Source organism: Macrobrachium rosenbergii, chromosome 5 (assembly GCF_040412425.1).
Source record: "Macrobrachium rosenbergii isolate ZJJX-2024 chromosome 5, ASM4041242v1, whole genome shotgun sequence".
Lineage (NCBI taxonomy): Eukaryota > Metazoa > Arthropoda > Malacostraca > Decapoda > Palaemonidae > Macrobrachium > Macrobrachium rosenbergii.
Genome location: NC_089745.1, coordinates 3,369,218 through 3,383,417, shown reverse-complemented (window position 1 = coordinate 3,383,417; position 14,200 = coordinate 3,369,218). Strand labels below are relative to the sequence as shown.

At 34.0% G+C, this 14,200-nt stretch overlaps 2 protein-coding genes across 3 annotated transcripts in view; one reads left to right on the top strand and one right to left on the bottom strand.

Moving 5' to 3' along the window:
* Window positions 1-12,962, top strand: part of LOC136839025 (uncharacterized) — a 20,986-nt gene extending 8,024 nt beyond the window's left edge. Inside the window, exons 6-10 of the mRNA XM_067104695.1 lie at window positions 1,012-1,065; window positions 4,543-4,626; window positions 8,796-8,858; window positions 10,927-11,113; window positions 12,599-12,962. Of these exons, the coding sequence (XP_066960796.1) occupies window positions 1,012-1,065; window positions 4,543-4,626; window positions 8,796-8,858; window positions 10,927-11,042 (317 nt within the window). The 3' untranslated portion in view covers window positions 11,043-11,113; window positions 12,599-12,962. The remainder of the gene's footprint in view (window positions 1-1,011; window positions 1,066-4,542; window positions 4,627-8,795; window positions 8,859-10,926; window positions 11,114-12,598) is intronic.
* Window positions 1-14,200, bottom strand: part of LOC136838440 (N-acetylated-alpha-linked acidic dipeptidase 2-like) — a 215,948-nt gene that overhangs the window by 93,810 nt on the left and 107,938 nt on the right. The window lies entirely within an intron of this gene.

Sequence of the window (14,200 nt, the reverse complement as noted above, 5' to 3'; positions counted from 1 at the left end):
CTCATTTATTTAGCTTTCCTTCAAGATTTGAGTTAGCTCCTCAATACGGGATAAACAAACCAAAATAACAGTGTATTTTTACTTTTTTTTAGGATTATTAGTAGTCAAAATGTATCGCCTTATCTAATAATGATTTCCCATTTCCTTCATGGTCATAAACAACTGAATGAACAAGAACGACAACAAACAAAAGTATTTAACATAAATAAATATCATCAAAATAACGACGTCAAAGGCAGCAAAACTGATAATAACCTTCACGACTTTATTTTTCTAACTTTTTTTTTTTTTTATTTCGCAATCATCCGATTGCACCACTCGACACCTCAGACTGAACTGGCAGCGGAAAATGAAGACACTTTTTAAAACATTTTTTTTATTGCAGGAAAGATTGCCAATAACATAATAATGAATCCCCGACGACACTTTTTATTGCAGTTAAAATTGCCTGTAACACCTAAATGAGACCGAGGCCTGCTGGTGATAGCCAGGCATCAATCTTCTTGACACTTTCTCTCTCTCCCTCAATCTCCCTCTCTCTCTTTCTCTCCCTCTCTCTCTCTTTCTCTCCCTTAATCTCTCACTCTCCTTCAATCTCACACTCTCTCTGTCTCCCCCTCAATCTCTTTCTCTCTTTCTCTCCCCAATCTCTCTCTCTCTCTCTTTCTCTCCCTCAATCTGTCTCTCTTTCTTTCTCTCCCTCAACCTCTCTCTCGTTCTCTCCCTCAATCTCTCTCTCTCTCAATCTCTCCCTCAATCTCTCTCTTTCTCTCCCTCAATCTCTCTCTCTCTCTCTCTTTCTCTCCCTCAATCTCTCTCTTTCATTCTCTCCCTCAATCTCTCTTTCGTTCTCTCCCTCAATCTCTCTTTCTCTCCCTCTCTCTCCTTCTCTCTCTCTCTCTCTCTCTCTCTCTCTCTCTCTCTCCTCTCTCTCTCTCTCTCTCTCTCTCTCTCTCTCTCTATTTCCTTGACCTGAATTTCTAAATCCTAATTTTTATTTCCTCTTTTCAGCGTGTAACAACGTCACGGAATCCCTCGTCACCACCATCCTGGACAAGGAGTCAGGTAATGTGTCTTCTTTGATAAGAAGATAAGAATTTTATTATTTGTAAGGATATCCTACTTTGGCATGCCAATAAATGACACCAGACACTTACTTTTTGCCATTTTATAAGTGAAATGTGTAGGACAAATTATAGCACAAAATAAAAAATATGTATCACTGAAAAGGCAGTTTATTGTAGTTTTGCAAGCTATAACAAACCTATATACTTATTTTACTTTATCTTTTGTCAATAATTTTTACAGCTAAGTACACATATGTCTGTTTCAGCGAAAATGAAGTCAACCTTCTTAGCTTTCATATATGTTGTTTTGTTTTTGTTTACTTACTAAGATAGCTTCTACAACCAAATAAATGACACCTACACTAGTATCTTAGTACGAAAACTCTGCAGAGAGTTATCAAGGAACAATATAAAGAATGATATAAAATTTGACACTTGCCTTAATTTTCTTTACTGCTTGATACCTATCTTATACAGCAAAAAAAATATACATATAATATATATACACATATATATATATATATATATATATATATATATATATATATATATATATATATATATATATATATATATATATATATATATATATATATATATATATATATATATATACTAGACTTGAGAAAGTCCAGTTATTCCAGTTTTGTTCTGTACAGTGCAAGACAAAATAATATACCTCTTCATATTTATTTTTGGCGAAGTTATATTGACAGCAAAGTTTGTTTCCAGTTAACTTTAAACCGCCATTTTCGCCTTTTGTTGCTTAGCGATAAACAACAGCTGTTAATCTTCGAAGCGAGCGTACAATCATTATCTCATCATGAAGCTAATTTTACTCAGACCTGTCAAAGATAAATCTCGCTAAATGTCGATCGCAGCAGCTTAGCTCGAATTAGGTGTATTGTGGTATGTCAAAAAACATATGGATAAATAATGCATTTTGTATAATGGAAGTGTTCAAATACGCAATGCACCAAAAATAAAAAGTCTAAAATGACGAGCTGAAATAAAAAAAAAACAGGCATGTCTATAAATCTGCTGTTAAAAAAACTTGCCAAAAATAAGGAATTGGATATATTTTTTTTATACCATGCACAACTATTAGAGATAGCCTTCCAAATGATATGTAGATTATTGTTATTTACTTAAGCAAATTGGTCAGAGTTACGGGTCATTTTTATTTTTCCTTTTTGAAAATGTTTTTTATTTTTTTGATGGCGCTTGTCTGCTAACCATAATGTATAATAACATTTCATTAATGATAGCTCTCTCTCTCTCTATCTATTTTTAATGTGTTTCTCTTATTATGATGGTACACTTGTCTGTGAAATTCTCTCTCTGTCTGTCTGTAACTCTCATACTGAAATGATCTCTGTCTCTCTCTCTCTCTCTCTCTCTCTGCCTGCCTATCTGTCTCTTACACTAAAATTCTCTTTCTCTCTCTCTCTCTCTGTCCTCTCTCTCTCACTGAAATTTCTCAAATGTCTGTATATCTATATATATCTTTCTCTCTGCCTGTCTGTCTATCTATCTATAATGCTCTCTATATATCTCTATCTATATATCTCTCTATCTCTATATATATCTCTCTCAGCTAAACACAACACAGTTGCATAACAAGGCATCTATCATTCATCATTTTTCTCTTTTTATATTTTTTTAAGATGTGTTTAGCTCATTATGATAAACGAGATAATTTTTTATATTTTTTTATTATGTTTATCTCGTTATGATAGCAGCCGTCAGTGTCACCACTCTGATTATAAGATAACCTTGAAGTTAGATTCTGAATAAGCATCTGGTATAAAAATCGTGGCTATAACAGTGCATGATATTATAAATCACATCTGTATAACTCAGAGTGCATACAAATGTATATATTTGTAGGTCATAAATTGTAAAATAACTTCATTTAATATTCAACGCCTTATATATCATAATGTAATCTTGCGTGCCCTTGACAATAATAAAATGTATCTACTTTCAAAGTTATATTATTGTGATGATTTGTTGTAATACCGTACGCCCTCCGTGCCTCTATTTGCATGTCAGCTGTTCATCAGAATCTAATACGAAGGTTAAGATATTATTGGAGAGCTGGCAGAGGCGACTTCAAGCCTAATGAGTTTATCATATCTTCAAATATAGCAAATGGATGTAAAATAGAACAGTTATGAATAACAGATGCTTTGTCATATGGCTGAACAGATGCTTTGTCCACATGCTTGTCTTACCCATTTCCAATAACCTCATGAAAGGTAGATGCTTTGTTATACAACTTTATGTCTAGTCTCTCTCTCTCTCTCTCTCTCTCTCTCTCTCTCTCTCTCTCTCTCAAGCAATGCAGTGTCCAAATGCTCGTCTCATCCAAATCCACTAACTTCATGAATGGTAGATGCTTTGTTATACACCTGAATTTTCTCTCTCTCTCTCTCATTCAAGTGTCCAAAAGCTTGTCTCATCCATATCCACTAACCTCGAAACCCACACTCAACCTTCAACCCATCAACCTCTGCTCCCCCCAGCCGAAAAAAGGGTCAACCAAAGACGACCTTTAGCCGTCAACCAGTCAACCAAACCCCTCAATCTCTCTCACCCTTAAGACAGAGGCTTATCTCCATCACTTCATCTCCATCCTTCCTCCATCATACGGTTCTCTCTCCTTCTTTCCCAAGTCCCTATCTCAGTCAGAAAGATAAACATCTTTCCACTAGGAGAAAGAATAATGCGAGTTACCTCACTTTTTTTTTATCTCACTTTCTCACTTTTTTCGCACCATTTTCTAGAGACCTCACTTTTTTTTTACTTCTCATTTTTCCGCATAATTTTCTCCATTTGCCTCATTTCTCTCTTTGCCTCACCTTTTTTTTCCTCATTTACTCTCTTTAACTCAATTTTTTGCCTCATTTTCTCTCTCCTTGGTCTTACTTTTTCTTGCCTCATTTCCTCTCCTTGTCCCACTTTCTTTTGCCTCATTTTCTCCCATTGCTTCACTTTGTCTCTCTGCCTCACCTTCTTTTGCCTCTTTTTTTTTTTTTACTTAATTTTTTTTTGCCTTATGTTCTCTCTCTTTGATTCACTGTTTCCCTCAATTTTTTTACCCCATTTTTTTTTCTCTTCACTTTTATACCTCATCTCTCTTTGATTCACTGTTTCTCAATTCTCTCTCTGCCCCCATTCTCTCTTTACCCCATTTTGCCTCATTTTCTCTCTCTCTCTCTCTCTCTCTCTCTCTGTTCTCTCTTTGACCCACTCATTTTTTTCCTCAATTCCTCTCTTTGCCCCATTTTCTCTCTTTACCTCCCATTTTTTACCTCATTTTCTCATTCTCTCACTCTATCTCTCTCGTCCCTTCTCTTTGACTCACTTTCTATTTCTCAGTTCCTCTCTTTGTCCCATTTTCTCTACCTCATTTTTTACCTCATTTTCTCACTCACTCTCACTCTCTCTCTCTCTCTCGTCCCTTTGGCAGAATGGGTCACCAGGAGCGAGACTCTCATCCAAGACACGGACAACCTGAAGAAGCTGGTGAGGGGACTCCTCTTCAGGGAGGCAGGTAAGGAGGAGGAGGAGGAGGAGGAGGAGGAGGAGGAGGAGGAGGAGGAAGTGATGGTGGTGGTGGTTTGAGGCTTTCCCCATCGAGGTCAGGAGGTCAGTCGATGTTGGGTAGTTGTCTGTTTAATGTAAAAAATAAATATATAAACACAAGACATGAAACATCACACAGAGCTAAGTTAGACTTGGCTAAAATGGCCATGTCCAATCTTGGGGTCTGCCAGAGGTACGATTTCTCATGAACGCCAAAGATCAACTTATAAACAAAATTATAAAGCAAATATAATTAGATAAATGCACAGTTATGCATACACTTACTTGACCATTTAAAGAAAGCATAATTTCTGACCGGCCAAAATTTGACTATCCAAACAACAGGACAATATACTTTTGACAGTCCATATTTAAGACTAAGAATCATACCCATTTTTGACAGGAAGGGAAAGAAAGTTATAGCAATCAACTTCCCACAAAAATGAAGAATGCCACACTAAGAAGTTTACTAATCATTGCCTTGTAACAACGCAATATTTCTGACGCCTGGGAGGAATGAGCTTCAGTTAAAGGAAAACTATTGATCATTAACAAATTTTAACAGCATCAATTAATTAAGAAATACTCACACTAGCTGGAGTCTGAGATTGACAAAGGGAACCTAACAGATTCCCGAGCCGTCTGTAAAGTTTTATCTTTAAATATATGTACATATATATATATATATATATATATATATATATATATATATATATATATATATATATATATATATAAAACTGTTGATTTGTTTCTCCGCTTTAACAGCGTTGTTAACTGCATCTGTTGTATATTGCAGCTTTGTATGTTTATTAGTTTAATTTTCATAAAATCACCTCTTCAAAATATATAATCACGAACAGCGTTTTCCTGGGAAACTCGACTTTACACTCTACCCTTACGTAAAACAGCTTTTTATCAAGTATTACACCTTGGAATATTTCAAAATCTGAATCTTTTTTCTTAAAATATTATGGAGATCTCTACTAATCCAAGGCAAGAACATTTATAATAATTATAATTTTATTGTAATTTATTCATTCTGAAGAAAATTTCCTTCGACTATTTCAAAATCTGAATCTTTTTTGTTGAAATATTATGGAGGTCTCTACTAATCCAAGGCAAGAACATTTATAGTAATCATATTTTTATTGTAATTTATTTATTCTGAAAAAGATTTCTTTCGAATATTTCAAAATCTGAATCTTTTTTGTTGAAATATTATGGAGGTCTCTACTAATCCAAGGCAAGAACTTAATAAAAATCATAATTTTTATTGTAATTTATTCATACTGAAGAAAAATTTCCTTCGTCTCACCTAGGAACAACTAAGATTTATATAACACTGGATTCGGTTTTCCATTTAAACATTTTGGATTCGGTTTTCCATTTAAACATTTTGCATGTGTGAACTCCCATCTTTTCCGAGGCGATTACGACTCGTCATATAAAGCTGCAACGTCTCGCAAATAAAAGTTTCTTTCTGTTGAGAACCGTAAAGGTTGCTCGCCCTGTTTCAAGGGAGACAAAGGATTAGGAATTAAATTACGATCACATTAAAGTCATAAGGACGAGTCGGTATTAGAAGGCGGAGGAGGGAAAACGTTTTTGCACTTAATTTATTACAATACACAGGGGCGAAGTCGGCACTAAAGGGTGGAGGAGAGAATCGGATTTTACAATACTTTGCTACAATAATAATAATAATAATAATAATAATAATAATAATAATAATAATAATAATAATAATAATAATAATAATATCCTTTATTGCAGCTCAGGGGCATATACATGGAATATACAAATAAATAATAATAATAATAATAATAATAATAATAATAATAATAATAATAATAATAAAATAATAATAATAATAATATCCTTTATTGCAGCTCAATAATAATGGAATATTCAAATAAATAAATAATAATAATAATAATAATAATATAACATTTTATTGCAGCTCAAGGCCATATACATGGAATATTCAAATAAATAATAATAATAATAATAATAATAATAATAATAATAATAATAATAATAACAATAATAATAATAATATCCTTTATTGCAGCTCAGGGGCATATACATGGAATATACAAATAAATAAATAATAATAATAATAATAATAATAATAATAATAACAATAATAATAATAATATCCTTTATTGCAGCTCAGAGCCATATACATGGAATATACAAATAAATAATAATAATAATAATAATAATAATAATAATAATAATAATAATAATAATAAAAATAATAATATCCTTTATTGCAGCTCAGGGGCATATACATGGAATATACAAATAAATAATAATAATAATAATAATAATAATAATAACAATAATAATAATAATATCCTTTATTGCAGCTCAGAGCCATATACATGGAATATACAAATAAATAATAATAATAATAATAATAATAATAATAATAATAATAATAATAATATCCTTTATTGCAGCTCATGGAATATACAAATACAATACACACAATCTACATACATAGGACAACATGATAAAATAAAAAACCACACAGTTGCTGAAGAAGTAGACAAAATAGAATTCATAATAATGAGAATGACAATAATTGTATGGAGAATAATAGTAAAAAAAATATTACAAATGATAACAATTAAAAATACAGATTGCAGACGATTAATTTCCAGCTAGGGACCTTAGGTGGTTACAGAAGTCAGGTACAGAAGGCTAAAAACGAAAATTGAAAATTGCAAAATTCTACAATGATACTAATCATAGTAATAATAAAAAAGAAGTACCAATGATAACTAAGAGGTGGAAATTCGTAGGTATGTTAAGTGAGGTAACGACAGGGTACAGTCAAGTATATATATTTAAACACTGAAATGTTTATAAACAAGTATTTCTCTTTATTCATAAATTCATGTTTGTATGTATGTACGTATGTACACGTATGTACATATGAATATGTATGTATACACACATACATCTATCTATCTATCTATATATATATATATATATACATATATATATATATGTGTATTATAGTCTCCTGGTCACTTTTATATATATATATATATATATATATATATATATATATATATATATATATATATATATATATATATATATATATTCACATACAATATCGTCGTGTCCAGACACCAGACTTCTCGCAAACAAAAGCTTCCATCTGTTCGTAAACTGCGTAGTAAAATCCTTCTACAGAAATACAAAATATATTTTCTTAACAGCTTTCTTTCACACAATGGAATGAAGCTAGAATCTACATCAATTCTCAAAGCGTTGCGTGACCTGACCATCACAATGAAAATCTTTGTACGTCGATCACACTCGATCAAAACAAGGAGATTGGGTACAGAGCCTTGCGGGCACAACGCTTCACTGGTAATTCTCCTTTTTCCGGTGGAAAAGATTCTTGGTATTTAGTTGCACGGATGGGCAGTTTCTTTTTGACAGGTGTGTGTGTGTGTGTGTGTGTGTGCGTGTGTGTGTGTGTGTATGTGCGTGTGGAGGGGGTGGGGAGATGAAAAGCAGGATATGACATCAAGGGGAAAATCATTTGGCTTTGAATGTAAAAATTCTCATTTTAAAATATGGAATAATCACATTTTGGACAAATATATAAAAATTAATATGTTCTGCTATGAAACAATAGCATTCTGGGGCAAAGACAATAAATGAATATGTCCTACTGTGAAACAATATTTTGGACAAATACATAAAAATTAATCTATCCTACTATGAAACAATAATATTTTGGACAAATACATAAAAATGAATCTATCTTACTATGAGACAACATTTTGGACAAATACATAAAAATGAATCTACCCTATGAAAAAATAACATTTTGAACAAATACATGAAAATGAATCTATCCCATTATGAAACAATAACATTTTGGACCAATATATAATAAACGAAGGTATCCTACTTATACCCAACATTCACACATCAGTTCCTCCATCCTTAAAAATCATACAGACATACATACATACATACATCCATAAACTAAGCATATGCGTGTATGCAAGTATTACTTCCAAGGTATCTCTATAAAACGTAACGTATCATTACCAATCCCGAAGCACCGGGAAGTTGATCCCCAATGCAAAACTTTCATTTCAGAGGCCAAGAAGAAACTCGTGGCTCTCACGACCATGGTGAGGAATCTGCTGACGTTTTCTGGAGGTAATTATACTTTTGTTGTTTTTCTCTCTTCACAAAATTCAGTTTTTTGGAATCGGAATTTAGAATTTAGGCCGAGGGCCAGGCGCTGTGACCTATGACTTCATTCAGCGCCGAAAGGGAAGTTGAGAGTAAAAGGTTTGAAAGGTGAATTTATAACAGGAGAAAAACCTCCCAGTTGTACGATGAAACAATTGTTAGGAGAGGGTAGAAAATAAGATGGAAGAAAGATAACATGAACGGAGGTACAGCAAAAGAAATGAAAGGGGTTGCAGCTAGGGGCCGAAGGGACGTTGCAGAGAACCGCAAGTAATGCCTACAGTGCACCGCGTGAGGTGCACTGACGGCACTACCTCCCTGCAGGAATTAAGTTTTTGAAATGAAAGGTCAGCTTCTTTGTATTTTACCTAATAATCCGCTGAAATGTCCGGATTTCATACTGAAAAATAAGATACGGTGACTCACCTAGGATTCCGTTATACAGCGGGTAGGATTTTTTTGATAACGGCCAGTGGGGCGGGCAAGGTCATGCCAATTTCTAGCCCCGGCCGGCAGAGAGCAAGAATCAATAAAGAAATGTTTTAAGACTCAAAACAAACAAACAAACAAACTGGAAGAGAACCCACGAAGAAAATGCAAGCAATCCCTTTCTTTTTTGCGCCATTTTGAAGCTCATATGATTAATTACACATCTGAAGGTCACTTATCCGGGTAATTTTGGTCATACAGCAAATCAATCATAATTATCCCGGAGAATGGATTGCTTGTTTGCCTGCGACCGGTAAAGTAACACAGATGATATTGCAAGGATATTAAACATGCTAATTTCAACTGACAAAACATACTGTTTGTAATTCATTCGTATCTAACCGAACTTATGACATCTCCAAAGTCGTACTTTTTTTTTGTTTTTGTATAAGAAAACTATTGAGATGGCTTTGTCTGTCCGCCCTCAGATCTTAAAAACTACTGAGGCTACAGGGCTGCAATTTGGTATGTTGATCATCCACCTTCCAATCATCAAACATACCAAATTGCAGCCCTCTAGCCTCAGAAGTTTTCATTTAATTTAAGGTTAAAGTTAGTCATGATCGTGCGTATGGCACCGTTATACGTGCCAACAACACAGGCCACCACCGGACCGTAGCTGAAAGTTTCATGAGCCGTAGCTGAGAGTTTCATACAGCATTATACGCTGTACAGAAAAGTCGAGTGTGCCGGAGAAACTTCGGCGCATTTTTTATTTGTTTTCTTTGGAAAGCAATAAACCAGGGACCTGTCTTTTAAAGAAATTCCTTTTCAGAGTCACAGATTTAGTCAACATCCGTCAACAGGTTTTGCAGAATATACTCGTAATGTTATCATGGTTCTGACCGCAAAATTACACCCTTAATGTATATTACAATATCAGACCTCATCTTAGACAATGGTCTTTTTTATCAAGTACAAAAAACCAAACTATTTGATTTCTTGTTGAATAATGGCCTACCCAGCTTTGAGGAACTATTGATCTTTAAATCTGAGCCATACCCATCCTTTGGTTTCGTGTAGAAATAGTTCTGCTATATTTTCCCGCAAAATTACACCTGCAAAGTATAATGTGTATCTTTAGATTTCACCTTTTAAAGCGCTTTATCAAAGATAAAAAAAGACAAAATCAATTTATTTCTTTTTAAATAATGTTAAACATCTTTGAAGAATTATTAATCTTATTTATTTCATACTACCATCATTTTCCCGCAAAATTACACCTGTAATGTATAATGCATAGTACCAGATCCCACCTTTTACAAGTTCTTTATCATCGATAAAAGGCAAATCACTTGATTTATTGTTAGTGGCTAAACAACTCTGAAGAATTATTAATCTTACTTCAGACTACCATCATTTTCCCACAAAATCACACCTGTAACGTATAATGCATAATACCAGCTCCCACCTTTTACAAGCTATTTATCATGAATAAAAAAAAAGGTAAAATAACTTGATATCTTGTTAAATAACGGCTAAACATCTTTGAAGACTCACTAATCTTATTCCCATCACGCAACCCTGTAAATCCAACTCTCAGTGGCTCGGTGCGAGGCGCCATTCAAAGTGGTCCCGTACGTGGGATGCATTTTCCTGGACAAAGTTGGCGCCACCTGGGAAGAAGGTCGCGCCAGATGCAACCTGCCTGGAAGCTGACATCTTCATAGCTGAGACGGCTCGGCAGTTCCTCCAGCTGTCGCGACACTACAAGAACAACGATCCTGGCAGTGAGTACAGAGATACTTAACTTTCTCTCTTTGAATCTGCAGTTTGAAACCCTTATGGACAGAGTCGACAGACTAAAAACCTAAGAGGGCTCTCAAGGAAATCAGCATGCACAGAGAGAGGAGAAGAGAGAGATGCAGAGAGAGAGAGAGTTGGCTTCAACAGTTGTTGTGCTACAAGATAAATTAAGATCATCTTAAACTGAGAGAGAGAGAGAGAGAGAGAGAGAGAGAGAGAGAGAGAGAGAGAGAGAGAGAGAGAGAGAGAGACTCATCAACGTTGTTGTGCTACAAAGATAAATAGCACTATCTCAAACTGACAGAGAGAGAGAGAGACTCATCAACGTTGGCTTGAATAGTTGTTGTGGTACAAGACAAATTAAGATCATCTCAAACTGACAGAGAGAGAGAGAGAGAGAGAGAGAGAGAGAGAGAGAGAGAGAGAGAGAGAGAGAGACTCATCAACGTTGGCTTGAACAGTTGTTGTGCTACAAGATAAATGAAGACTATCTCAAACTGACAGAGAGAGAGAGATCAACGTTGGAATAGTTGTTGTGTACAAGACAAATTAAGATCATCTCAAACTGACAGAGAGAGAGAGAGAGAGAGAAAGAGAGAGAGAGAGAGAGAGAGAGAGAAAGATGAGGAATATAAAAATAACACCGATGCACCTAAAAGTCAGGAGACGTCAGCAGAAAGTAGAAATGAAATTCCTCATCGCATAAATATTTGGAGACAGAATTCCCACACCTGCACTAGGCAAAGTATTCCACATTTTAGTTGTAACCGAGATGAAACTCATAGCAATCTGACTCGTCAAAACTAAGGTACTAACTTTAACAACTGGAAATAATTAGTTTTTTTCAGTGTAATCTCCAAGGTCCATAATTTACAGTGGCTGCTGCAATTCTAGGAACTTAACCTCTGAGACATGTTTTTTTATGTCTCATCATTCAACTTCGAGTTAATCAAGCCTGTTTTGCAGTATATAATTAATGCATGACATTAAAATAATGTAGATGTTAGATAAAGAAATGAAGATATAGTTATCGATATTAACTGACAAACTGCAGGTCTAAACTAAGACAATCGAGTCAAGAATTTCCCAGTAGGCTACAAATGAAACTAAACAAATATAAACTAAAATATTTTATATTCTGCTCCTAACAGCAGTTCTTTGATGTTTTTGAAAGAGTTCGTCAAAAAAAAACTTTTGGTTAATACAGGACTAAATAACCTTTGACACAAGCATATGGAAATGTGTTTTAATTTTGACACATACTGTAACCCTAAAACCATCATTTGATGTTTGATGTCTGTGACCAACTTAACGACAGAACCTGGTGGCGCAAGCTTTTATCTTAATTTTTAAATGACTAAAACATTTTTAAAAATTAATTTCTAAAAACTTATTGTCAAATATAGACTATACCACTCAATATTCTTGAATTCCGTCCATAAATCCTTCATCTTCTTCTTTTACTTCAGACACAGACATCTGGGTCGGCGTCAAAGGCGGCCTGTGGCTCAACGGCCGCGAGCCAGACAAGGAGGAATGGATTCAGGGGACCCGGACGACGGCACCGCGGGCTGCGGTCACCTGGAAGCCTGGAGTCGCTGGAACAACACGCCGAGGAGGTTCCTTCTCAGTGATCACATGTGCAGCGGCAAGGCTTGGACTGTTTGTCATAAGAGACCTTAATGTTTTTTGGAGTTTGTTATCTCCAGGGTGGTGAAGTGAAAAAAAAAGTCTTGTTGTTCCAGCTGTCACAGTAATTTTACTCAAGACATTCCATGAATCTCTGGAAGACGGTCCATAATATTTATTATTGTTATTATTATTATTATTATTATTATTCATTACTCTATTATTATAATTTTACTCAAGACATTCCATATCTCTGGATTATAATATTTATTATTATTATTATTATTATTATTATTATTATTATTATTATTATTATTATTATTCAGGTGAACTCTATTCAGGTGTCACAGTAATTTTACTCTAGATATTCCATGAATCTCTGGAAGACTGTCAAAATTTTATTATTATTATTATTATTATTATTATTATTATTATTATTATTATTGTTATTATTATTATTATTCAGGTGAACCCCATTCAGGTGTCATAGTCATTTTACTGAAGCTGTTCCATAAAGTTCTGGAGGACTGTCTACAATTTTATTATTATTATTATTATTATTATTATTATTATTATTATTATTATTATTATTAAGGTGAACCCTATTCATTCGTAACAATACCACAACTGGTATCCCAGGGTCCTCCAGTAAAAGGAGTCATGTTGTTCCAGTGGTCACAGAAATTTTACTAAAGTTGTTCCATGAAATTCTGGAAGACTGCACACAATTTTATTATTATTATTATTATTATTATTATTATTATTATTATTATTATTATTATTATTATTATTATTATTATTATTATTATTATTATTATATTATTATTATTCAGGTGAACCCTATTCATTTGTAACAAGCCCACCACAGGGCCAATGACTTGAAATTCAAGCTTCCAAAGAGTATGGTGTTCATTTGAAAGAAGTTACAGAAAGGAATACTGAGGTCCATTCCAGTTGTTACCTCCTGCGACTATTCCCGTATTCCCGATACCACAAGGTGGAGGATTCCCAGTAATAAGAAATCTGTAGTGCTTAGCTACAAAAACAAGATATTGTAGCGAATGAATAAACGAGAAATAAGACCGTTACAATACGGTTTTGTTCAGGAAATGTGTTTAATTCCAAAAATTCTGCCTGAACCAGAAAATATAGTGAAAGACTATAGCATGTGCAGGGACATGATCAAATCATTGTATGAATGATTCGTGACTTTTCATGACATGATATCCCATTATGATGAACATAAATTTTTTACGTATAATTTTATTATTTAATTTTCATCATCACGTGAACCTAATGACTGACAGCACACATTGCTATTTTTACGTCTTTCATTTGAATTGTGAATATAGAATTTAGGCTGCCAAGCACTGGGACCAAAGAGGTCATTCAGCGCTGAAAGGGAAACTGACAGTAAAAGGTTTGAAAGGTGTAACAGGAGG